Source organism: Poecilia reticulata, chromosome 6, assembly GCF_904066995.2.
Source record: "Poecilia reticulata chromosome 6, P_reticulata-male-v2, whole genome shotgun sequence".
NCBI classification, from domain to species: domain Eukaryota; kingdom Metazoa; phylum Chordata; class Actinopteri; order Cyprinodontiformes; family Poeciliidae; genus Poecilia; species Poecilia reticulata.
The window spans coordinates 24,665,785-24,691,961 of NC_088835.1; the positions used below are offsets into that span (position 1 = coordinate 24,665,785).

Sequence of the window (26,177 nt, forward strand, 5' to 3'; positions counted from 1 at the left end):
GGACGTGATATTTTTGCAGCCTCCGTCAAATTTGGAGATGATCGTCGGCACATCATTGCGTGCTGCTGTTGTCGAACACACTGTGGGACGGCTCGGCTGATGCCTTGTGGATCCGCGGGATGATGTCATGTATCAGTGCACCCCACGTGGGGCCCGCCGCTCTCCGATAGGCAGATGTGGCCATATTCCTTCCGAGTAATGCGATTGGACAGATAGACGCTTCCACGGCAGTTCAGCCCTGCTGCCTGTGTGTGGCAACCGGGGGTAAGCTGGACAACTGGGGGGGAAATGCGAGATTGTGGAGAGTACCGTGTTACGCGTTTAAAGAAACCTCTTCGACTCGTAGGAGAGATTTTTTTTTTTTTTTTTTTTGGGAAGCCTATATGTATATATGTTTTTTTTTTTCTTCCTTTTTTCTTTTTTGGAAAGGATTAACCAGCCGTGTAAGGAGCGCATTCCTCGGAGGTTCAACGCCGAAGAATAAAGTAGTTTAATCGAGCCCGACCGCACGAAATTTTCTCCCAACTGCTCCCTCCAGTCTGGTCTAGTCTGGCTGGGTGCGTTCTGGAGAGAGTGGAGGATGCTTGTCGAGATCTGCGCCCACATTACGAGGGATTAAACGCCTGAATTATACCGTTCTGTGTGTTTTTCTTTTTTTTTTTTTTGTCCCCTCACTCTCCCTCTCTGTCTTTGGGGGAAACAACAGTCGGACCGACGATCAGGACGCACGTTTGGGTATGTATTTTTCACAGCTGTTGATTTCTGTTTCAGCGTATTTTAATGTGTCTTCTCGGGGCGCTCCGCTCCGCAGCGCGGCTCTTCGCGGCTCCGTGCGGAGTCAAAGTCGGCGGAAAAGCCAGCAGCGGTCGGTCGGTGGTGTCCTGTGAGCGCGGGGCTTTCTGGCCATTTGTCGAACATCAATAATAATAATAATAATGATAAAGAAAGGCGATATGATCAGTGTTTAAAAGTCCCACATTGAGATGAATTGGATTGAGTCACTTTGAATTATAAATATGTAATAATTTTTATATATATATGTGTATGTGTACAAAAAAAAAATCGTAACCGAATAAGGTCATCAAGAAGACAGAGGCGCGCGCATTTTGTTGCTTTTTTCCACGACTTAAAATTGCTGCGGTTACTGTGGACTTGTTTGGAACTGCATTAAGTTGTTTATTATACATGTGTGCAGGCTAATTTGCGTCTTTTTCCCCACTCGAATATAGCATTTCCACGACCTCCCCTCACCCCTTACCCCACCCCTGTCTGCTGAGACTGGTATCATCTGTGAGCCAAATTTCGACCATTTTGCCAAAGGACCTGCACACTGGAGACATAAACAAAGGATACATTTCAAGATGTATCCACAAGGCCGACATCCGGTAAGACGTGCCTCTTATGTACTTTGAGCATTTGTGCAAAGGAAAAAAAAAAAAAGGAGGCAAAACTCCCCTACAAAGCCCATTTTCCACTCTTAATGCAGGTCATCCCCATGCTCCTGATGAGTGTGCAGATGTTTTGCATGTTAACACGCTTTTGCTCACATGACTTGTGCTGTATGCAAGGACAGGTGGCGGCTTCATATTCATATTCAGTGTGAAAGCCTACTCATGTGGTGTTATTAGCAGCTGGAGGTGTGAAGTATGGGCCCACCTCTGCTTGTGTTATAATGTCTTACTGCAGAGGAGACGCTCATATCCTGGAAGTATTGAATTTGTGGAATAAAACTTCCACAAACCGGTGAGTCGGATTGCTGAAATGTTTTTTTCTCTCTCTCTCTCTCTCCTTCTGCTTTCAGGCTCCACATCAGCCCGGCCAGCCTGGCTTCAAATTTACAGTCGCCGAGTCTTGCGACAGAATTAAAGACGAGTTCCAATTCCTCCAAGCCCAGTATCACAGGTAATGATTATCACAGAAATGACAGGAACGTCGGTTTACTTTATTGGTCTGTGAAGGCTAAGAGCAATAAACTACTTGCAATGAGAAAGGGCCAGGTTTTTTTTTCTCACCCCCCCCCCCCCTCTCTTTTCACTCTATTCCTCATCTGACGAGTAGATACGCGTGAATGAGTGCTGAAGTGGTTGAAATTGACACCTTGTCTTCTGTTTTCAGTCTCAAGGTGGAGTATGACAAACTGGCCAATGAGAAAACGGAGATGCAGCGCCACTATGTCATGGTAAGCTTGCGTTACAATGGGGAGCAATTATGGTACCAAATTGCAAGGCTTGTTGGAGATCTGGTCAGGGTGGAGCGACGCAGGCTATTGTGATCACCTGCATGTGGTGGTTAGGGCGGGCTGGGTGTCAGGTACGGGCCTGTGAAAGCCCTCAGGGTGGTGGTGGTGGTGGGAAGGAGGAGTGGTTTGGTGCAGCTAGTTGTTACGGAAGAGCTCTTCCTGATGGGCAGTGGGCTTCATTAAAGCCCGCCTCTCTGATCTCCAAGGGGTTGACTGCCGCTTTGCCCTCTGTGTGTGCTGATCTGATTATTCTCCTTGGAGACACCAACCACCGCTCAGACATATGCAGGGCCATAAATTAGGTGCGAGCTGTTGACGGAGGCCACTGTAAACAAGATGGAGGTTGTGGAACAGGGCTGCGGTTGTATCTTTGCACTAACCTTCTTTATAATCTTTAATTATTAGCTTTTATTTAAGCAGCCGCTAAGAAAAACATAGGTGTGCCGCTGACGCAAGAAATGAGCCCAGACATGACGCAATGAGCAGGTTTTCCTGTGGATGTGTACTCGCTTGTCTCGGGTAAACACTCGCGCTCACACACACACATACACACGCACAGCAGGGGCGATTTAAACCAATACATTCTGGCCTAAATTAAACTACTTTTTTTGTTGTTTTTCCTGTGAAAACAACATGTCAGTCTGACATCAAGGAGGTTAGGTAAACATGTTGGGAAGTATCCCACAGCCAGCAATGGGTGTCAGGTTACGCTACGGCTGTAAGACTCTGATCTCAGACAGAATGGCTCTCTTGTTTGAGAGTAATTTTCGAAGAAGCTAATGGACTGAATAATGCATTGGCCTCATCAAATAGACGCTGACTGGAAAGCCATTTCTGCCCCGGTTGCCAATTCTGGACTCCACGGATTACATTTCAGGCAGCCAGACGGACTGACCTGGCTGGAAATATCAAGAGTGTTGAGCAATCGCGTTACGCTAAGTAAACAGACATCGTGGAGATCTGAGGGCTTAAGATAGTGATCAATGCATCTAACCCTTTTTCTCCCTGCGCCTACACTACAAACAGCAGAGGGGAAAAAAAAAAATCAATTTATCGGCTGCACACTGTCAGCTGCTCAAAGAACTTCTCTTCTGGTCTGATCTTAGTTCATCACCTTTCAAGGTTTTTTTTTTCCATCCCCACTGTTCAAAAGCATGTGATAATGTGATTAGTGTAGGGATCAATCACATTGATTAGTGGCTGTGCAGAGCCTATTAGTTGCGTTCAAAACCATGACAATATCACGCATTTTGTGTAATGTGTACTTTCTTTCTTCTTTTTCAGTACTACGAGATGTCTTATGGGTTGAACATAGAGATGCACAAACAGGTATGTAACATTTAATTTTTTTTTGCCGTAACTTTTAATAGAGAAACTGATTAAATTTTTTTAAGCTTATTTGACCTGCCAAACAAACTTTAGCCAATTTTAACTTGTTTTTAAGAATTATTATATCAGAACGGAATTCAAATATTCTTTTGCTATCCTTTACCCTGTGAGTGCTAATAATTATATCATGTGTAGAAGCGACGTCACACTGTGTGTTAGAGAAAGCAGTTAGTGTAAAACAGGCTATTGCTAAATATTATAAAACAATCATAAAAGGATTTCAAAATTGGTGTTATGCTAGCATTTAGCATGGTTTGTGTGGCCTGTATTACTAAAGCAGACGTTTCTGTGTGTAACTAGGGTGGTAGTTCCCTAAATGTTGTTTCTCGACTACAAAGTAGCAGTGTTTTGTGTACAAAATGTTCTAGCCAGTAAAGTTAAACAGGTATAGCTACAACACAAACATCACACAGTGATATTTGTCTTTTTTTTAATCAAATTCAAAGCATTACTTAATCTGCTGCGAATACCTATAAGAATCTATAAAGAATGACAGATGTTTTTACCCTGTAGCTTGCAGGCATAAATGGAGTCCCAAACTCACACGTGAAGATTCTCGCTTTGGAAAATTACACTCTTTTCCTTAGCTTTGGGATTTCAAATAAACTGTCAGTATTTCCAAATCTTGCTTGTGCCATAAGACCTAAAACTTGAAAAGGCTAAAGCAGATTTTTAGATATACTGTTCATTTGTTTTTTTTTACAGCCTTAATGAACTGAAGGCATCTCTCAACATGTATTTGAAAACATAGTTTCCCTTTAAATGGCTATTTATTAACTTAGCATGTAAACACCCCATTATAAATGATGGTGGCTAAATTTAGAGTCTTCTTCCCTCAGTAACAGCATCCACTCCAAAGAATGAATATGTTGCGCTGAAGAATGTTGCATTGACTGATCGAAAAGAAATTGGATTTTTGAGTTTTGTTCGGCAGGTCAATAGTCAGGGCTGATCAAGCTGAAAATTGTCCAATTCTGGTCAGAAGTTGATTTCTTTGCGCACTGCATTATTATCTTTATTATATTCTCTCTGCTCATTGGATCAGAGCAGTCAGATTAGTCAACCCATACACTGTAAACCTGACAGGAGTGTGCAGGCGTATGTGCTGAATGAATGAAACCATGTGCCACCATTTATACAATCAGTCTCAGCCATTTTATTGGAAATCTACAAGTGGTGTCATGAAATTCAAGTTAGCTTTTTGATAAGATTAAAGGTAGACTTTGACAAGCTCTGCCGTTGACGTGACGATTACAAAGACAGAACTGCTGAACAGTAATTACAAGAGCGGAGCAAAAGTCATTTAGCCATTTATTGCGTCCTTATCTTTATCCAAGAGGCCTATCTCGTATTGCTTCACAGATCAATCACAATAATGCCTGAAGTAATATAAAGATTGAATGAATGAGTAATCCTCAGATTCTGCTACATGCAGCATTTAAACCATTAAGTCTGTCTTTTCTCCTTGGTCAATGACAGCATTGGCGGCAAAACGGATTGGCGTGGTGGGATGATCCATCAGTGTCTGGGGCTGTGTGTCGCATTGCCACATGTCTGTCAGGCCCCGAGCCCCTTTGATAGGTTCTGTCAGGCACTTATCGCCAACCAGAGGGAAGATGGTGGGGTGGGGGGAGGGGGATGGGAGCTGGAAACAACGAGGAGGAGAATAGAGCTGGGAGGGGGAGGGGCAAGAGCCTGGCTTTGTGTAAACAGGTTAATCGACTGATCCATTTTAGCGTCTGACTTTTATCAGGAGCCTCAACAGAGCTGATGGAAGCGCTTGAATAATTCATCAGTGGGGCCCCTAACCTCCTGAACGGCGTGTTTGTGAGCAAACAGTACGGGACCTCGTCCTTGCAGCTTCCCCGGCCTTACAAACCCGGGTGGGGGAGGAAGAAGAAGAAGAAGAAGAGGAGGAGGAGGAGGAGGAGGAGAAGATCAGGAGTGGTTAACAGGCAGGGCTGGGGTGGATTATTGGATGCACACAGCCATATTATTTCCCTGCCCAGAGATTTATTCCATAGTGTGGAAGCTCATTCCTCTTACTGTGCCTTTTTCATTACCGCGCAGGGACATATTTCAGGTTTCAGAATGCACACGCCGACACAGCTTGGATGGACTGATGTGACAGTGTTATCTGATCCTTCTCTGTCAGCCCTGGCAGAAAGTTGAGGCAAATGGCTAATTTCTTCTGCATGACGTCAGCCTTGTAATTGCCGTCATATGGTGCTTGTTTCCTGGAGCTGGATGGGGGTTTGGGACTCAAACTCTGACTTCAATCAGATTTGGTTGTTACCTGCAGTTGTAACACACACTCGTGCCTCCATGAGTTTGCTTAAAGACAGAAAATACACGTATGGAACCAGCACCAAAGTGCTGTTTTGTTCATATAAAATTGAAAAGTGGCTTCAGACACTGCAGGTCCTGAAAGCCATCAGTGCTTTACATCTCAAATATGTCACAAGGGACTGAATGTCAGTCTAATAGTCTTGTGGTATAAGCTTTTGGCTGTCAGGTTCACTTATGTAAATGGAAAGATTTTGTTCAGAACTTGCAAGAATGGAGAAACTTTTGCTGTCTTCGCATAGAACAAGTTAAATGGGGTTCAGATGATTTGATCCTGAAGTTGTCAAAGAAAAGTCTGTTGCTGCGGTTTATTGGAAAGCTGGTTTGTGACCCTTTAAACTGTCATCTTGTTTACTTTGGATGCTTATTTAAACAGGAGCTAGTGACTAGTTCAACAAATGACGGTAGGAGGTAGTGTGCCAACATTGCCTTATACTGGCAAACGCATATAGGGAGCAGAACATGCAAAGTATTTCTTTTCAGCTCAGTGAGGAGATAGATTAATGTTAGAGATTTTATATGTCTCACCATGTCTAATATTTAGGGACCAGGATACAAATGCAACCCTTTGGAGCTGTTTTTGGGGTTTAGGTTGAGCCACAAAATATATTTATCGTGCAGTAAGAAATGCATCCGTTTTGGCTAGATGTTGAATCGTAGTCCTCTTGACTGATAATGATTATTATTGTTTTGTTTATATGCTGGAAACGCACATCACACTCTAGGTTTTAGTTTGTTCATAGCTTTGTTTATACTTTATAATTTCACTTTACACGTTTTGTTCTTAAAGTGGTTTCACCCAGGAATATCATTGCTGGGGCTCTGCCTCCAACCTTTATTTCCTGTGCTGTGTAAATGAGCATAAACTTCTGTGTAAAACGTGTCTGAAACAAGCTTGGCGGTGGTTTAAAATAGCATTTGCATAAATAACTGAGGCCAGAGTGATTTTAAGTCTGCTTTGGTCTTGGACCTTCCAGGTTCAGCTAATTTGAATTTAAACAGCTGAGATACAGTTGCTTATAAACTTTTAATTGTACCTTTCTTCAAAATTTCTGAACTACTCCTTTAATGTTTGATGTTTGCTGATCCGATGATGTGTCCCTTTACCCAGGCCATTTGGCTCACTTCTATTACCATTTAAAAAGTTTGCTGGTTCTTTGCGTTTCAGTTAAGTGGGAAACTAATTATTCAGTTTAGACGAGATGACCTTACTGGTCCTAGATTCTTCTTAGTAGCAAAGTCATGCCCTAAGGCCACGCTTTCAGCTAGTACAAATTACTGCCTCTTTAAATATAACCAGTCAAGCAGGGTTTTCAGATGAATCACCTGCTTTTCCTTTAAATTTAATGCCCATCAGTGTTTTTCAGGTCCTTTTTCCCACTGCTGATAACAACAGGCAAATACCTCTCTGCACACAATTGACACGCCAGCCTGAGAGTGCTCTTAAAGTGGTGCTACACAGGTCCGAGTACCTGTAATTGTGTAGCAGCCGTGCAAAGCTGGCCTCTCAAGGGCCAAGCTGTCATCTACTTAAAGTGACAACAGCCCCATTTTTATCTGCCAGCAGACTAAAAAAAAAAAGGAAAAAAAAGAAGAAGTCCTTGCGGCGCTACACTGTATCTATTTTGACAGCGGCGGCGAGCTGAGCTGATGCGTCTGCCATGTATTTGCATGTTGTGTTGTGGGAGCGCGGAGGCTGGCAGTTGTTTAGGGCAGAGCGGATCCGGCACCTCCTGACCTCTCCCAGCCAGCTGTCACCATGACACTAAGCTACAGAGGAATGGGCCCCGAGTGCTCGAGGACTTTTTACAAATCCCGTCAAATGTTCGAGCGCTATTTACAAGGCTTATCTCGGCAAACATGGATTATACGGCCCCGGTAGCTTTCCAGCCGTTTCTAATGGCCTCTCTCAACTCTTTCTAGAACTCTTACAAAACCGCATTGATGTATCAGCCATAAAATCTTTATCGTACGAGACCACAGGTCATTCCCCTTCTTGTCTCAAGGCAATAAGTAAGTTATGATCAGAATCGCCTTTTGGACCGTTGTACTTTCTGCAGCACAAGCAGGTGTATCTCAGTACTGTAACATCATCTAAAAGCTTGTTTATTTTAATGATTTAGTTTAAGAATGAGGAAAAAAGGGATAAATTCATTAGAGGAATAAATATTTTTACAGATTATGTAAATGCTTTTTTATTTTATAATGTAAGACTTATAAAAATTAAGTTTTAATACAGAAATGTGTCTAACAGCCTAAGAGAGATCTTTATGGACACAGATCACAGACGCCCTCCTCAAGGAGAATAGGCCAGAAGAGGTAATTGCAAATAAAACTGGCTGCTCAGAGTGCTTTATCTCAGCAAATTAAGAGAAAGTTGAGTGGAAGGAAAAATCGGAATGAAGGTTTTTAAGGAGGTCCGCTTTTCAGTCTTTTCTAATATTAAAAGTTTTTGAGTGGCACATGCAGCTGTTTCCGATGCCAGCCATCACTTTATTTCATCTCGCATTACATCTCCAGCTTGTTTTCTGGCTCGCCTAGCTTAAGTAGCTATCCATGTTGCAACGTAGGTCAGCAGGTCTTCTTCCGTCGGTCATTACTTTCCCATCGCACTCTTTGGCTCTGCTCTGAGGTAATATGTCAGCCTGCCAGAAACTGCCTGGCATTTCTGCCATGTGTAATAAATAAGCCGGCGGTCTGCGAACTATATTGTGCGTGTGTGCTGCTGCCGTTGCTGCTCCAAATGAGAAATCAGAGAAAATCCCTGTGATGTGTTTGTGTTCTGCAGTGGCCCTGGGTTGAACTGCGTCTCATAAATTCCAAAGATGATGTAGCTTTGGCCCTGTTATTCTCTTTGCTCCCAGTGCAGAGCTCAGACCTGAAAGTCTCATCCCCCAAGCCTAGAAGGAGAGAGAAAGAGAAAGAGAGAGAGAGAGCGAGCACGAGGGGAAGAACAAGCTGGCTGCGCTGTGTTTTTACAGGAGAGTGGGGGTGGATCCTACTCCCCTCTCCCACCGCTCTTTTTATCCACCATTCATTTGGTCCGTTCATGTGATCGACAGGCTGAAAATTCAATTTAATGACCTGCCTCCAAGCACGTAATATGATTTTAAAGCCTGTTACGGTCAAGCAGAGGTGCCATTTGCATAATGATCCCCAGCCAGATAGGGCTGTAGCTGTTGCCATGGCAGTTGGTCGACAAGCAGAAGAATGGAGGCAGGGTTTTGTGGATGGGAGGCGAGGAGGGTTGAGGGGGGGGTGGGGCGTGGAGAGGGTGCTGGGTTGATGGCAGCAAGAAATTGCTCCGGCTTGATTCTTAGAAAGGCTGCTTCTGACGCAGACCGCTTGCTGTCTTTTTAATGCTTATCGATCACAGATTGGAGGACAGTAACCCACAAAGTTGGTATGGTTTGTTATCATTGTGCGCTGCGATTCATAACGTTGATCCTCCACACTGTCACATGTAAGTAAACGGCGCAGGTTGAAGGCCTCGGCTTCATAAAAGGGTGTGGTTGTGCGGTTTAACTCTGAGGTTAAGTGCAGGACAGAGACGGAGAAGTTGCTGTTGTGTGGGGCGGGGGGAAGGCGAGGGCAGGGAGGGGAGATCCTCTCGACGCAGACGCACTCTGCCTGCTCATATCCGTTTAACGTGGAGTGCTCTCTCAGCACAGCTGTGCTCCATCCCCCTGGGCTCTCCTAATGTTTTAAATATTTCAAATGTCAATATCACGCTGTTTAGAGGATGTTGAGTCAAGCAGTTCTGATTGCCGGAGTAATTGGCTTAATCGGTGTAAACATTAAAGGCGGGGTTATGTGCAGTCACTGTGTGCTTCATACACCTCCAACTTATTTTGCTTCTCTTTCTTTTTTCTTTTTTCTTTTTCCAGACGGAGATTGCCAAGCGACTGAACGCAATTTTAGCTCAAATTATGCCTTTCCTGTCACAAGAGGTAGGTTTTGAATGTGGCCTTCAAACGGTGTCACAGCTTTTTTTATTTTTTTTTTAAAGTGACATATTGTTACCTGTGTTGTAGAGAGAGACAATTAAGTAGTTTTGAGTACCGTGTTGTTGACATTCACTCTCACTCTGGAAGTCCTTGTAGTGTTGTGAAAAAGAAACTAATATTGGGATGTCTCAATAATCATGCCTAAATGTCTCCCCGCAGCACCAACAGCAGGTTGCTCAGGCAGTGGAGAGGGCTAAGCAGGTGACTATGACCGAGCTGAATGCCATCATCGGGGTACGTGGACTTCCCAATCTGCCTCTCACCGTGTGTATACTCCCTTTTTTTCCTTCATTTCAACTTGAGTAGGGGCAGACATTCAATGCACCTAAAAGACACAATTGGAACATGTTGTCTACACTTATAGACTGACATACAGCCATGAAAACGTATTGATGTCTCTGTATTTTTTGGATTATATGTGACAGACCAACATAATGTGATGCACAGTTGAGTATTTAAGTTCCTCTTAAGTGTAGTCAAAAAAATGGAAAAAGCATGGCACAACTTCAAACCAACCAAAAGAAACCTATTTACCTAAACTGACCACCTGAGTAAGGAGCAGTGATTGAGGACCTGCAGAGATCTGCAACTCGGTTGAGAGCTAGGCCAGCTTTTAGTTGTGCTTTCTACATGAAATGGAGGCAAAAAGAAAGCACATTACAGGGGGGGAACACAGCCAAAATGTTTCCTCCTGGCAGATTGTCAGATGTCATGCAGGGGAAGAACATGTGGAAGGCGCGCTGGTCAAATCAGGCAAAAAAAATTTTAACTTTTAGAACCGAGATGCACAAAACCCTGAAAATAGTCATTCTGTAAAACACAGTGGAAGCACTATAATGCTGTGAGAATGTTTTTTTATAAGCAGGAGCAGAGCAGCTGTTAGAGGCTGCGAAAGACTCCATACTGGATTTGAATGTTTTAATTTAAAGCACAGTCATGACTAAGAATGAACCAGGCCTAAATCAAAATCTGTGGCAAGGCTTTTTTTTTTAAATTGAAGCTCAGAAAGGTTTTCCTTTCAAGCTGATTGAGCTGAAGCTTATTCGCAAAGAAGAATTGGCAAAAATTCAGAACCATAACTCTGTTTCTCTCTTTTTTCACAATTGTGCGTTGCTATGTTTTGGTCTGTTATATAAAATCTAAAAAAAATGGGTAAACTATGAATTCTGCTGCATCTCACTTAGCAAAACAATGTGACTGATATGCTCCATATATTTAGCGTAACTCTACTGGGACGGTTAGTTTCTGCAGCTTTGCTCTCGGTAGCGTGGTTTCCTGCCTTGTTGTGCATTTACAAATGCGAGCCTGAGAGCTCTTGAGGAGTCACCCTCCGCAGCCCGTGTTGCTTTAATTGGCTAAGGTTTTAACAAGGAGCCTCATCCCTCACTTTTGACCTGGATAGCTGTGGGAGTTAAAAGGGCTGAGGCTGAGCAGAACAGCCTCCCCGAGACGGCTCAGACAGCAGAACATCCCCGCCGCTCTGCGCTTTGCAGAGCTCATCGCCGAACAATTAATGTTTGGTGTTCATCACTGCTTCAAAACACCATCTGCTGCTCATTGATCAGCTTTACCCATGCTGCACTGATCAGGCAGAGGCAACTGGTTTCACTGCGGAAACAAAGCTTTGGATATCTGTGATCTTATTTGAACAGTTGAACCTTTAGCATGCAGGTCCATAGAGGCCGACCTGATGCCTGGATGCACATATTGGAATTCAATTATTACGCTCCTTTTGACCTTTTTGTTTCTGGTTGATTACTTTCTTGAATAGAGATGGTTTTATTTTAGTATTTTGGGACTGACGCAAGACGTTTTATTACATTGCAAGCGGCACCAGTTGTGTCTAACAACAGTAACATTTGATTTGATGTCTTATAAGTAGTTTTCAGTTTTGGAAGAAAGCAGCACTAACATTGTGATTGTTTAGAAGTTGGAGCTGGGGTGATTGTTTCTCTGTGATTCAATAGTTTGAAGTTGCTTTTTTAAAAATAGACTAAATGGAATACATGATGTGCCTGTAAGGTGGATTTAGTACACAGTTGTGTGTGGCGTCAGGGATAAAACGAAGAGGTCCAAACCTCGCAGCAGTCGCTAATGTCAGGGGTATGTGTATGTTTAAGAACACCTTCCCATGAGTTATTTATTTCAGAGAAGCTCTGTAGACATGCCAAAATCCTCATGTATATTGTAAAGCAAGGTGGGGGTGAAAGAGCATGCCAAGCAGACAGGCAAGTGTACAGGAACCAGCTGCATGTCTTATTGATGGAGCTGCAGGCCATTAATAGAATGCAACTAGGGCAGCTGCTTGAGGTGAAGCCGGCTGCTGGAGCGTCCTGTTTGGTTCGAACGTAAAAGTCTCCGACATGCCAACCTGGGTTCTTTCGCACTTTTTATCAGTACAACCTGTCTGTGTGGTCATTATGGCCAGTACTTCTGTAGCTTTGACCACCTCTGTCCTCCTTTTCAGCAGCAGCAAACTGCCTACCCTGCTCTTATGGTCAGTGGTGTTCACAAATATTTGTCTTTTTCACACTTTGGATTGGATTTGGCTTTTGTGGCTTGAAGGGATTTTGTATGTTGCATGGCTGTTCTTGTATCCAATTAATGTGCCTTTTGATTGGGCATGGTGTGCTTCACAATCTTAAGTCAAAAGGGTAATTGCAATACTACTGGTGAAAACAGCTTTGATGATTTTGACTAACCCATATTGTCCTAGCTCTTCTTTTCTGTCTATCCATCTGGTATACTAAGAAGGCCTAATTACTTTGATTTAGATGAGAAAAACTATGATTATTCTTCCTGCTGCTGTTTGTTAGTTACAAAAACGTCAACACCCATTTAATGTGCTAAACTTAAGCAAAAGTGTACTGACCTGCCAAACTGATTGAATAGTACGCTTGTTTGGCATTCTGTTCTTAATGGAGAAACACTGGGAGTAAAATAGGCTAATGCTAGCTGGCTAATTACTCAGGCTATCTGCTTAAACAGCCAGACTTGAATGACATTCCCTCTGCAGTTTGCCAAGTTATCCAACACTTGTTATTTTATGAACTGAAATATTTCCAGTCCAGTTTGTCCTTACTGTAACCAAGGGAGCTAGTCTGTCATCTCTATGCTATCTAGCTAGCAGTGTGGAGCAACAGGCGAGGAGAGGGCAGCACACTGTTCCTGGAGAGTATTAGGACATATTTGACTAATTCGGATACTTTAACTTAAAAAAAACTAAACTAGGAACTCTGTTCCTAGTAACAGGCCCATGTCTGCTTTGAATGTAATTGTCCTGTTAGCCCTTGTGAGTTTATCCTCAGGTGGGCTTTGTTTCTTGCAGTAACACTCAGTGTGGGGGTTAAAAAAGGGGCATAGTGTATAAGTCTTTATCTTGGATTATTAAATTAAAGAAATGGGCCAGACTTCTTTCTTTATTTATTATTGTCTTCATTTATAGCCCTTTAATGAGGGCTCTTGCTGATCAGCCATGCTTATTACCCATCAGTGCCTCATTAAACACAATGAGCAAGGATGTCTTCCCCCATGCCAATGAACTGGCTCCTTAATTTCCCTCATGGACACAATATTAGAGGATACTCTTCCGCTCTCTTTCTCTCTCTCAATTTTCCAGAATAGCTTGTATCACTCCGGGAGAGAAAAGGAATAATATTTTGGAACAAATTTAGACCTTTGGGTTCCTGCCACCCCTTAAACTAAGCTCCTGCTGAGTTAATCTACCTGCTTCTGGCCTGTAGTAATTACCAACTTCCCGATATTCCTAAAATGGCTGTAAAAGGTCACTGATTGAAGTCCGTCTTGTAAAAGAGAAAGATTGCATGCTGTAACAACAGCTGAATTATTCAGCTAGCTTGTACATGGGTAATAAACTGCTGATGTTTTATTGGTGTCTCAGCTAAGTATTATTTAACCTTGCTTTAAACTGCTTCCTTCCCAGGCTGAGTGCCTTTTAACTTCCATTCATTTCCCCGTGCCTTTCAAATATTGATGGTGAATATTGGAGACTTGAGTGAGTGCCAGGAGTGGGACCCCTGCTCCTGGCTCCTGAAGCTGCCTTCTCAAGGAATGAGAGAAAAGGAGGGCCAGCTTCTGGCACTCAGAGTTCCCCTTGTGTCTTAAAAGTTTGGGTGTGCAAATGATTTATGAGCTGCCGATACAGGACTGTGCAAACGAAAGCAGTAAACACACTCTGTTGTGTTTATTTATTTTTTAATTTATTGTGTTTTTAAGGAGGTAGTTGTTTGGCTCTGGGCCTGGCAGCTCACTTTTCTTTAAAGATCATTGTTAAACTCGCTGGTGCTACAGGACTTTTGTGATGCTGCAGAGTGAAATGCAGCAGTTTATGCAAGAGTATGAATGAGTTTTTCTTTTTTGTTGTTGTTGTTGTGCTAATCCAGTCTCTCATCAAACTCGTTTTTGGTGTTTTTCTTGTTTTATACTATGAAGGTCTGCTGTTTCTTAATTGTGTGTTACTAACGGTGTTACTATGGGATGTGTTCAGAAAAATGCTTTAAAATAGACATGCACTGAGAAATCAAGAAGCTGGTCGAACAAAGTGAAAATTAGAAGTGTTAAAAAATAAATTAAGCAGAAAAACTTATTTTTTACATTTCTTGATGTGTTGTTCATTCAGGTTTTGAGAGAGAGCAGGGCTTTCAGCAGATAACAAGAAGGCTGAACAGTTTATATAGCAACGTCCGTTTTACCCTTTTGAGCTTCCAATCTCTTTCATCATGAAAATGATTAAATCTTAGTCTCAGTTTCCTAGGGAGTAAACATTCTGTTTTTAGAAATAGTAGCCATTTTAATTGGGCTAATTTCTACAAAAAGACAAAGAGTTTAAAATGCCAAGTCTGTGATCATTTTGTCTTAATTTAAAAAGTTGCCTGGAGTCCTTAAAAAATAATGGATGACTGCAGTCGGGTGAAAGCCAGACAGAAATGTTTAGCATGTTCTTTTTTTGTTTGTTTGTTGGGGTTTTTTTGTTCCAAAACCAAAAACATGAAAGCGGTCACAAAACCCATCAGTGCATTTCTATTTTTTGCAATAACTTCCGCTTCCTCAATCTTGGGGCCCATGCCACTTTAACTAGAAATGGAAAAGGAGGTGACAATAGACATGTGCCTTTGCTATTGTTGTGTGCTGCAAGGGGCTTCTCCTTCCCTCCAACCCACTTGGTGTTTGTCTGTCTGCATCCCTGTTGTCTTGCAGCAGCAGCAGCTCCAGGCGCAGCACCTCTCCCACGCTGCTCACGGCCCTCCGGTCCAGCTGCCGCCCCACCCCTCGGGGCTGCAGCCTCCTGGAATCCCCCCTGTGACCGGCTCTGGATCGGGCCTGCTGGCCCTCGGGGCTCTGGGCAGCCAAACTCATCTCCCGGTGAAGGATGAGAAGAACCATCATGATCTCGAGCTAAGAGGTGTGTTATTTTACCACGTTTTGAAAGTTTATTTAGCTGAAATTGGGAACATTATGAGATCCTCGTTGCATGATAAGCCTGAGTATCCAGTTTCATTCTAATTATAAAAAAAAAATACTTCTTTAACATTTATTGTTGTCATTTTGAAAAATCCTTTTGAATGTCTTTTGACCGGACAGCAAGGGTTCCTATGTAGCCTTCAAAACTCAAAAGTTATGGAATTTAAATTTCTTAGTGTTTTCCAAGCCTTGGTAACTACAGAAAAATAAAACTGAGATCAGAAAATGTTTGAGCTTGCTGAATAGACTAGCTGAAAACTAAAATCTAAACTTTTTAACTCAAAAATTGTTGTTTTGGTTTTTGAGTTATTGATGAACGTGTTTGGGTATTTTCACAGTTTTTGTCACCTCTAGCTCTATCTGGGGTTTAAAATGCAAATCCCAAAATGGCAATTAAAGAGACTTTTTTAATGTTAAGAATCTGGAAACATGTGAAATTATGAAATTAAAAGTATATAGGAACTCTGAATCAAATGTTTTTGATATTCTGCTTTCTAAAGAGTGTAACAGGTTTATATCTGATGGCTAAGCTAATGGCTTAGCTTAGCTTGGTTGTGCCATCTTACTCTCACAGGTTGCTAACCAATGACACTTCAACTGTGTCTAGTTGAAGTGAAATATATCGTAGCTTAACCTTGTTTTAAATCATGTTAAATGTGGGCGAAATATCACGTAGAGTATGTAATGCTTCTTGTTAGAGCGGCATCATGGAGCTCTTAGGTGTGAAACCCAACCTGTCGGTTCACATTCTGTCTGTGTAATGAGCGGTTGCATTCCCAGCCCATGACGACTGCATCAGCTACTCAGCAGCTCCAGCATACGCCGATGAACGGAGCCTTGAGCCCCACAGCTGATTCACACGTGCTCAGCCAGAAGCTTTTGCTACTTTTGACTAACTGACGTGCTTTTTCTCTTTGCTCACTTGGGTTCCCTCATCATCTCCGCTGCCTCCGTGACATCGGTGGAGCAGAAAGCACGGTGAGTGTCCAGGACCGCAGCGATTGTTGGGCTTCGCTGTATCTTATTGCTGATTTGATATGCTGTTATAATCTGCTTTTAGTATTTGGAGTAATGGCATTTGGAGTATAAAACCTGTGCATTATCATGCTGGAGAGATTAGAAGGCTTGTAATTTCATCACAATTGAAGAAGGACTTTGCCCTCCTTCTCTTAAAGGATTTGTTTGATCCCCCTCTACTGTCTCTCTTGTTTACCAGCTCCCTCTTTCTTCTTTTTGGCCATGTGATGAATATTCATGCTCTCCGTTAGGCTGGAACCTGCTGAAGTGTTTTATTCAAGGCGCTGCGATGTCGGATGACTTGTGACGGGCCTGTGCGGTTCTGTTTCCGTGGGCCACGCCGGCTGAATGGGCTCAGTCATCTCTGAAGAAATGGAGCTCCTGGGGCGATTAGCAGGCCCTGTTTTGTTTTCTGTGTTCTCGTCCCAGGTCATCTGATAGTAGAGTGGTGACTTTGGTTAATGAGTCACGCTAAGCATCTCTTTAAAGGTCAGCCATTATGCAGACAGTGGCCCTTTGCCCAGACTTCCAGTCCATCAGCTATTGTTCCCCTCCTCTGGTTTTTGTCTGTGCTGTTGCTTTGGCTCTCTGATGGAGGGACGTAGAGATTTGGGACAACTTGGCAGTTTGCAGGCAAATGGCAAGCTCCCCGTGAAAGCTGCTGGACTCCTGCCGAGTGCCTCCCCTTCTGTTGGCGCTTGGAGTGAGCCATCCCAGCTTGTGTAGGCAGGTTCCACGGAGAAGCACCAGTCAGTCCCACGCTGCCGTGCCCACTGGCAGGATATAGATTCTTTTTCTTTATCAGAGCTCAAAGCAGGAGCTGACACAGTGCCCAATGCCCAGGGCCCACTGCATATAGTTTCTCTCTGTCTCTCTCTCTCTCATGCTTAGTCCAAATGACTCTGAGGAGAAAAGGCCCTCTGTTCAGTCACAACACATTGCTCAAGCCCCTGTGAGGCTGTTTGTTGTCCAGTTATAAGGAGAGGGGGTGGGCGAGCTCAGAAAACAAGCCGTACTCCGTTTAATTTAGATAACGGCTCATTCTGTTGTGTGTCTCTGTGTGTGTGTGAGAGCTTGAGCTCGGTTGGTGTCAGGGTACTGTTTGGTGCTGGCCCACAGCTGCATGTGTCAGACGACTGCTGTGTCCATATCATTGTGTGAATGAGGCGTTTTTAGCGTTTGCATTAGCTCGGTGTGTTCGTCGTTTAATTTGAAAAGCATACATTGTTTTGCTGTTGGATTTTATAAAAGGCAAATAAAGTGGCAATAAAACAATATATATTTTTTTTTTTTCATTTTCTAGAATAACTCGATATCGCCATCAGAAAGCTTGCGAACAGCCAGCGAGAAACATCGCAGCTCCTCAGACTACAGCTTGGATTCAAAGAAACGCAAAGTGGAGGAGAAGGACAACATGAGCAGATATGTATGTTGATTAAAGGATAAGAACAGAAATGCTTCACATTTAGCTATTAAAGCTAAAAATATACAGATATTTAAAAAAATTAAATACAAGGTTGAATTAGCTTGTAACTTCATATTAAACCACATTTTTACCAATCCATAATCCCCACAGCATGATGCTGCTTCACTGACTGACTGTTGAGGTGGTGGGTTTAGGTCAACTGGAGCCGGGATACATCTAAAATATAAATTTTGTTCTGGTCTGATATGTAAATTTCCAATAAAATTCACTGAACTTTGAATCCTGACAAAAAAAAAGCTTGTTATAAAACCAGCCCTTTATTCGACACTTTGCTTCATACAGCTTGTCTATCAGTTATTGATAAATTATTGTTTGCTGGAGTTGTGGACTCTTTTGAAGTTTTAAATTTTACCCATTTACTCATTAACGTTTGGTTGTGACTTATATAATGCATCAGTTTATCACTATGAAGCTTAGTGGAAATTGCTTGCACTGTAAAGAACCATTAACTGTTGATGTTAATTCAATATTTGGAAGAGTGACCAACACAGACTAAATGATTTTGTTCACTGTTGCCAATCTACAGGCAGACTACAATTCTAAAACAATGCAGGAAATAAACGTCACTGTTCACAACTTCTCTTTCTGTTTGCTGATTGGCCTGATTGAAATTTTACTTGAGGAATCCACTTCAATGGGAGAAATCCCAGGCAGAACACTATAGAGAGATGAAAATCTAGTTGAATTGCAGAGGGCAAAGGCCAAAAAGAATCAGTCAAAAGTTTCTCAACCTTATGAAAATCTTTGCAATGCCCTGTGGATATGAACCAACCTGCATGGCATCTTCACAGTGACAGCCATAACTAGCTCTGGCTCCAGGCTTATCCATCTCAGAAAGAAACACACGTTGATCCAGAGTATGTCTGCTAAGGTGGCTGATTTTTCTAATTATGTCTGCAGGACAGTGATGGAGAGAAGAGTGACGATTTGGTGGTAGATGTGTCTAATGAGGTGAGCGGTTTGAAGTTTTAAATGATAACACCTACTTTTTTTTACTAAAGTTGTTACATAACCATAAAAATCTGTGTTTTATTAGGATCCAGCGACTCCAAGGGCCAGCCCGGCCCATTCCCCGCCTGAAAACGGCATCGATAAACCGCGCCCACCCAAGAAAGACACGCCCAACAGCCCAGCGTCGGTGGCCTCCTCCGGGAGCACCCCGTCCTCCAAAGCCAAGGAGCTCAGTCACGTAAGACATCAAGAGAGATGAGGACAAACTAGGACACAAGGGGGTTTTAAAAAGGAATTGCAGGCAGAGCAAAGGGGTATAGATCTGGAGCGTTTTCTGTTGTGGATTAGGAATGGCTGTCTGTGCTTTAAGTGCATGACTAAAATGTCAGGGATAATATTGTCCCGCATCAGGATCAGTCAGGTCTCCTCTGTTAATAGCTCAATGTATTTAACTATTCTGGGATTTTTGCCTCTGCCTCGCTGAAAGATTAAAGCTAAAGGGGATAGAAACGGCCCCATCTCCATTGTGACCGTAATAGGTTTTAGAATAAATAGCAGTTTATGGCTGTGGGTTGTCAGAATTAGATTGGATTAGGTTCAGTTTGCTCTCAAATTGTCAGTCTGCACAGTGCCTGGTTTTTTGGGATTGTGAATGCGCTTGCTCTCTTGTTCCCCTGACAGAATGACAAATCCTCCACGCCTGGTCTCAAATCCAACACCCCCACCCCGCGTAACGATGCCCCCACCCCTGGCACGAGCTCCACTCCTGGGCTCAGACCCATCCTGGGCAAACCACCAGGCATGGAGGCTCTCGGTTGGTACCATTCTCTGTCCTCGATAGAGGCTGAATTTATTTGTTTTATTATCATTCTTTTCCAGTCTGCGGTCATCTCACATACTGATATCCATCTCTTGTTTTGGTTTTTCTTAATTTCTTTTTTTCCTGTAGCAGCACCAGCTTTGCGGACCCCTCTGTCCATTGCGGGCTCCTATCCTCCCTTTGCCATGATGGGCCACCATGAAATGAATGGAAGTCTGACCAGTCCAGGCGTATACGCTGGCCTGCACATCTCCCCTCAGATGAGTGCTGCAGCAGCCGCAGCGTATGGTCGCTCTCCCATGGTAACGATTCTGCCTCTTTCAATATGCCACTCATGATGTCACATTCAGTGCAAATTTTTTTTCTCCAAAATTTGACAAAGGCAAATCAAAAATGTATCTGTTTTTTTAAGGCAACGAGCCTTCATGTTGCATTTTATCCAAATTTTCTACTGTGGAGATTAAAACCTCAAAATCAAGTATAAAAAAATGGATGAAACGGCCAGGGCAGACATGTAGCTAAGCAAACGTTTCGATGGTTTTGATTGTGCAAAAGTTTCAGAAACTCATGACATATCCATATTTCCTTCCTTAAACAAGTGCCGTATGAGATGTCTCCTTGTGAGCATGGGGAACTTCAGTGTGGGAGATCGTCCACAATAACAGTAGTGGTTGCCATAACGACATAATGTCAATAACCTTGCAAAAAAGAAAAAAGATCACCAGGAAGTGCCACCAGTTTGGGATCACAGCAATAACTATCTATATTGCGGATGAAGTTACTGAATAAAAAACACCCAGATTTAGCAATTTTCAGAGTTGGTTAAATAATTGAAATAGTCAGGGGGAAATAAAAAGCTACTTAAAACTGTATTTTTTTGTTTGCTTTGAGGCATGTCCGCAGTTTACATGTCGAGAGAGAGCAAGCCTTTCTGCAGATAACAGGAAGGCTCAACAGAGTGCTCAAATGTTTCTCTGTTTAATTCTTCCGGACTCTGTCTCTTATAGAAGATCTTGGATTTAGAAATATTATGAGACTTTTGCAGGTCTCAGGACCAGACCTGGGTGTGTTATTTGAGCAGTGCTATCTATGCTTATATGCGAGGAAAGACAGATGTCAACTTTACAACTATTATGTCCATTATCATTATTGATATAGTTAATTCTGGTTTTAGAGCAACTGTAGTCTCAGTGTGATGTTGCCTCCACTTCTAATATAAATGATGAAGAAGATTTTTGTATTTTCTGTGATGTTCTTATGTCCTATGTTTTAGTTTCTAATGAGAAATTTGGACATTTTAGTAAAAATTCAGATTGATGCAGATCTTTCTGGACACTTTTAGAATTTTTTCTTTGATCACAGAGCTGAATTTCAAACATTTATGTCTTCTCATTCTTTAGGGGTTTGACCCTCACACACATATGAGAGCCCCTGGCCTTCCAGCTAGCCTCACGTCCATTTCTGGGGGCAAACCGTGAGTGTCTCACCAAATGTGAAGCACTTTCACACATTTCCAAACCCAACGACTATAACTTCACTTCTGCGTATTGTTCTGTAGTGCGTACTCTTTCCACGTCAGCGCAGACGGTCAGATGCAACCTGTACCCTTCCCGCCCGATGCCCTCATCGGCCCCGGTATCCCGCGTCATGCACGTCAGATCAACACGCTAAGCCACGGCGAAGTGGTGTGCGCCGTCACCATTAGCAATCCCACCCGTCACGTCTACACCGGCGGTAAGGGCTGCGTCAAAATCTGGGACATCAGTCAGCCAGGCAGCAAAAGCCCCGTATCCCAACTGGACTGTCTGGTAAGAACCTTCTCCCGATTCACTCATTTATGACATTTCACAATTAGCCTTTGTTGTGGAGTTTATAAACTGTGTCACTCCATCTAAAATCGGATAATCCTTTGTTGAGGATTACATCCCACTTAAGAGTTTGACAGTAAATGTACTGACTCAGAAATGCAAGCATTTATTCAGTGTCTGATCAAAACAATACCAGGCTCAAGAGTGTGAGCATTGTTATTATGTTTCCAGGTCTATACAAGTGTGAAAAAATGTTTCAAAAATGTTTTTACATCCTCATTGCTAGATTTACCAATCAGATCATTACCATTAGCAGTACATCCCATGCTAAAGATGTAAGTTCAAGAAAGGAAAAAAAAATTCCAAAAACGCTCAATGAGGTTGATTGACAGCAGTAAGACCATCCTTCTGGCTCTGATTGGATGCTTCTGACCAATCTGTGTAGCTCTTTCTGCAGATAGCAGTAGGGCCACAGGGAGAAGTCAGAGGAGCTTGATTTTTTTTGTTTTTTTTGTTTGTGTTTTAACAAGTTATTTGGCCTCAAATTATACTGTCTGGACATACTAACGTTTTTAACAAATGTTTCCAAAATAATTTTTTATAAGAGTTACCTACTGCAGCTTTAATTTGGGTCCAGATTCGAACCACTATCTGCCAATTGGGAACCTTTTTTCTTAATGGCAAAGCTTTACTCTGAAATTAGGACCAAAAATTGGAAAAATGTTCAAAGAACACTTTGAGTTTTGTTTTACAGATGTGTCATTCCTTGTTCTTTTTGAACACTAATGGCTACAGAAAAGATTGACCATCCGGATGTTTGTTGTTAATACAGGGCACTAATGTATGCCAGGAAGAAAAACACCGAATAATCTGGAGATCATTGTATGGAAAAAATATTTAATTTTAAAATTGGGAAATTTAAAATATATGCGCAATCGTGACCATCTGTACATCTTTCCGCTTGGTTCAGGTCAGCCTGGAGAACACCTGTTGGTTGATTTGGTCTGAGGATTTTCCTCCTGATTTCGTTTCTAATTCTCTGCACTCCTCTCACTGGCCAGAGCTTGTATTGATTGGCTTTTTGTCCTCCGCGCGACAGAACAGGGATAACTACATCCGATCCTGTAAGCTCCTGCCTGATGGTCGCACATTGATTGTTGGAGGCGAGGCCAGCACTCTGACCATCTGGGACCTGGCCTCCCAGACGCCCCGCATCAAGGCTGAGCTCACCTCGTCCGCCCCGGCGTGCTACGCCTTGGCTATCAGCCCCGACGCCAAAGTCTGCTTCTCCTGCTGCAGTGATGGAAACATCGCCGTTTGGGACCTGCACAACCAGACTCTTGTTAGGTTAGGGGAGAAAAAAAAAACATATTCCCAGTGTGCGGGCTCTGGCCCCATAACAGAACTGCTCTTGTGTGAGGAGCTTTTAAAGAGGATGTCAATACATGTTTGTGTTCCTTCTTACTCTGATTGCAGGCAGTTCCAGGGTCATACAGATGGTGCTAGCTGTATTGACATTTCCCATGATGGTACTAAACTGTGGACAGGCGGCCTTGATAACACTGTTCGCTCTTGGGATCTAAGGGAGGGTCGACAACTGCAGCAGCATGACTTCACTTCACAGGTACAGGCGTTTAATACAGAACCAAACGTGTAACGCACCAGTATGTCGTTTTAGCCACTGAACTGTTACTTCTGTCCCGTCTCCAGATCTTCTCCTTGGGCTACTGTCCGACGGGAGAGTGGCTTGCTGTTGGAATGGAGAGCAGCAATGTGGAGGTGCTCCATCATTCGAAGCCTGACAAGTATCAGCTGCACCTGCACGAGAGCTGCGTCCTCTCCCTGAAGTTCGCCTACTGTGGTATGAACTCACCTTCATATATAAGGAACAGAGAATAACATGGCGCTTTGCAAAACTATTAACACCCCTTGAAATTGTTCATGTTACCACAAACTTTAACTTTTGCTGTTTTTAGCTAGATCGACACAAATTTGTAAATTGGTCTTAAGTCAAAGTAAAAAGAAAGTTTTTCAATTTTCTTATGTTTTTACGAATTAAAATCTGAAATGTGTGGCTTGTATTTTTTATTTAGCCCATTTTACTCTGATAATCCTACGTAAAATCCACTTCATTCAACTACAATTAGAAGTCACCCCAAACACAACATCCCCACTTCTGGGAGCATCTTACTGAGGGGATGATTTTCTACAGGTGTGAAGGGGAAGCTGCAGATATAAGAAGTTGGATGGAGATAAATAAAGGGTAGATACGAGCCCTGGAATCTAACCCGCCTAGAAAATCCAGTCAAGTATTTTACAGGAAGTAAGAAAATAGAAAATAGTAAACCCTAACAACTAAAGAATTTGAAAACCTGTGGGATAATTACGGATCATTTTTGGGGACTGGGAGTGTACAAGTACAAAGATCCCTTTTCTACATACATCAGACTGCTTAGGTCATTTTGTTTTTCAAAGAAATCTTTCTTAGTTTTTATTTTTGCCTCTAATTTGGCAGGAATTTCAATGACTAGATGTGAAAAACTGTTAGATAGTTATAACTGAAGCAAAAAAAGGCTCAATAAAATGTTTTAGGATGACATCCTACAGACTTTTATTCCAGAGAAAAAAAAAATCTTAAACTTGTGTATCATTTTCTTTCTACTATCCAATTATGCACTACTTTGTGACTCTTATCACATGAAATCCCAATAAAATACAAAACGAGAAGCATTTTATGGTGCACAGATACTGTTGGTACTAAGAGCTAAAAGCCTTTTTTCAGTTGTTTTCTCCTCAAGGCTAAATATGTAATGAGTCTTGCTATGAAGCTATTTTCCCTGTCTCTCATTAGTTAAAGGAGGCCTGATCATGGCACTGCCTTTTTTTTCTTTTTTTTGCAGGTAAATGGTTTGTAAGCACTGGGAAGGACAATCTGTTGAACGCTTGGAGGACTCCTTATGGCGCCAGCATATTCCAGGTATGCGGATCAATACCCTTTGTATTGAAAGAACGAGCGGAAGGACACGCCGACCGCTGTCTCGCAGGTCTACCCTATCAGTGAAAACTGAAACTGAATTATTGACCTGACAGACGAGTCTTTTTGAGGGCCAAAAACTTGATGTCACCGGAATCTAATCTACCCCTGTAGTCAGCTAATCCTCCCCACTTAACTTTAAATGGACCAAAGTTTGTTAGTCGCTTCCAGGAATAACACATTTTTATCTTCTCTCTTTAACAGTCCAAGGAATCCTCTTCGGTCCTGAGCTGCGACATCTCGACGGATGACAAGTATATCGTGACGGGCTCCGGTGACAAGAAGGCCACCGTGTATGAAGTGATTTATTAGGACTGCTTAGGACGGCTTCGGATCGGAGCATGCCCATGCTTGGGAACAGCATGCTCTTCCTCCTCCGTCTATCTTCCCTCAAACAGACGACATGGATTCTGCTTTGCAGGACAGAAAGTTTGGCAGTGCCAGACTGGGATGGATGGTGGCGCTGTTCTGGACCTGGATTTTATGTCTGATTATTACAACACTCCGTACAGCAAGAGCGGTTTTGCGAAGGCACTGAGAAAAAAGGAAATTAAACAAAAAGACGTCTTGCTGTTTTTCTTTTGTTTGTTTTTTTTCCTGTTGGATTTTTTTTGTTGTTTTTTTTTTTTTATCCTTTCGACTGTGGAGATAAAGTTCCATGACACAACTAGAAGCGGTGCTTCACTTTGGAGCTTTTCCTCGGAGGTCCTGTGAAAAGTGTACATAATGGAGTAATAAATGGCCTTTTATAGATTTATATTTTGGTGTCCAATTTCGCTTGTGATGGTTCTTTCTTGTTCTCTCTGTGATTTTCTGTCCCCTTTGGGGATGGAAATTAGATTAGGACTTTGTAAGAGGATATTCTGTTTCCTTCCCCCTCCCCTCCTTTCCATTTTTTTCCCATGTTCTTTGTCAAGAGCAACCTTTTTCGGAAATCTAATTTGGAGGAATTTTTTTTTCTTTCTTTCCCGACAACAGCTTTTTTTTTTTTTTGTTTGCTACTTGGTACAAAACAGATGCTTGTTCCAGGGAGTTTAGCCACAGAAGACTCCGGAACTGCCCGTTTTCACCCCCTGTCTCCGTCTGGAGGACGAAGAAATTCATTGTTTTCAGTTTTCATTGGCCCACTGGCTTTGGTCAGCAGAAACTCAGCTCTGAAATGAAGATCTGTCCCTGAACACTGGCTGCTTTCAGTAATACCAAAATGGATAACTAACAACTGGGAGACTGATGGATTTCCTGAAAGGCAGCCGTGACTTGAGCTCAGATGTTGACTCAACCATTGTATGAAAATTCATTGCTCCGCTCTGCAAAGTCATCAGTCTGTGCAAGTTAATTATTGCCTTCCTTGTTTTGACGGCCTGTGACTGATATGCAAGACTTGCTTGGTTACACATATAGATGGCAAGCAAAGCCACGTCCACATTTGACATCCTAGGTATGCCATTTGCTTTCTTCAGTACTCGCAATATTCTGCCTGGAAATCTCTTGCAGCAACAACCGCTGCATAAACTGTCGCATACATTCATCTTCACCCATAAGGATTGTACAGTAGACAGTTGTTGATAAGTCAATAAACTGTTTTTATATAAAGTATAA

At 42.5% G+C, this 26,177-nt stretch overlaps 1 protein-coding gene across 1 annotated transcript; it reads left to right on the forward strand.

Moving 5' to 3' along the window:
- On the forward strand, positions 1 to 26,177 carry tle3a (TLE family member 3, transcriptional corepressor a). The gene is made up of 22 exons (XM_008412173.3): positions 1 to 735; positions 1,230 to 1,385; positions 1,802 to 1,902; positions 2,116 to 2,179; positions 3,524 to 3,568; positions 9,862 to 9,924; positions 10,141 to 10,245; positions 12,449 to 12,478; positions 15,199 to 15,403; positions 16,433 to 16,440; positions 17,783 to 17,905; positions 18,866 to 18,916; positions 19,002 to 19,154; positions 19,598 to 19,730; positions 19,866 to 20,038; positions 21,137 to 21,210; positions 21,295 to 21,544; positions 22,644 to 22,891; positions 23,021 to 23,168; positions 23,255 to 23,405; positions 24,445 to 24,521; positions 24,783 to 26,177. The coding sequence occupies exons 2-22, from the start codon at positions 1,362 to 1,364 to the stop codon at positions 24,888 to 24,890; spliced, it is 2,334 nt and encodes a 777-aa protein (XP_008410395.1). The 5' UTR covers positions 1 to 735; positions 1,230 to 1,361; the 3' UTR covers positions 24,891 to 26,177.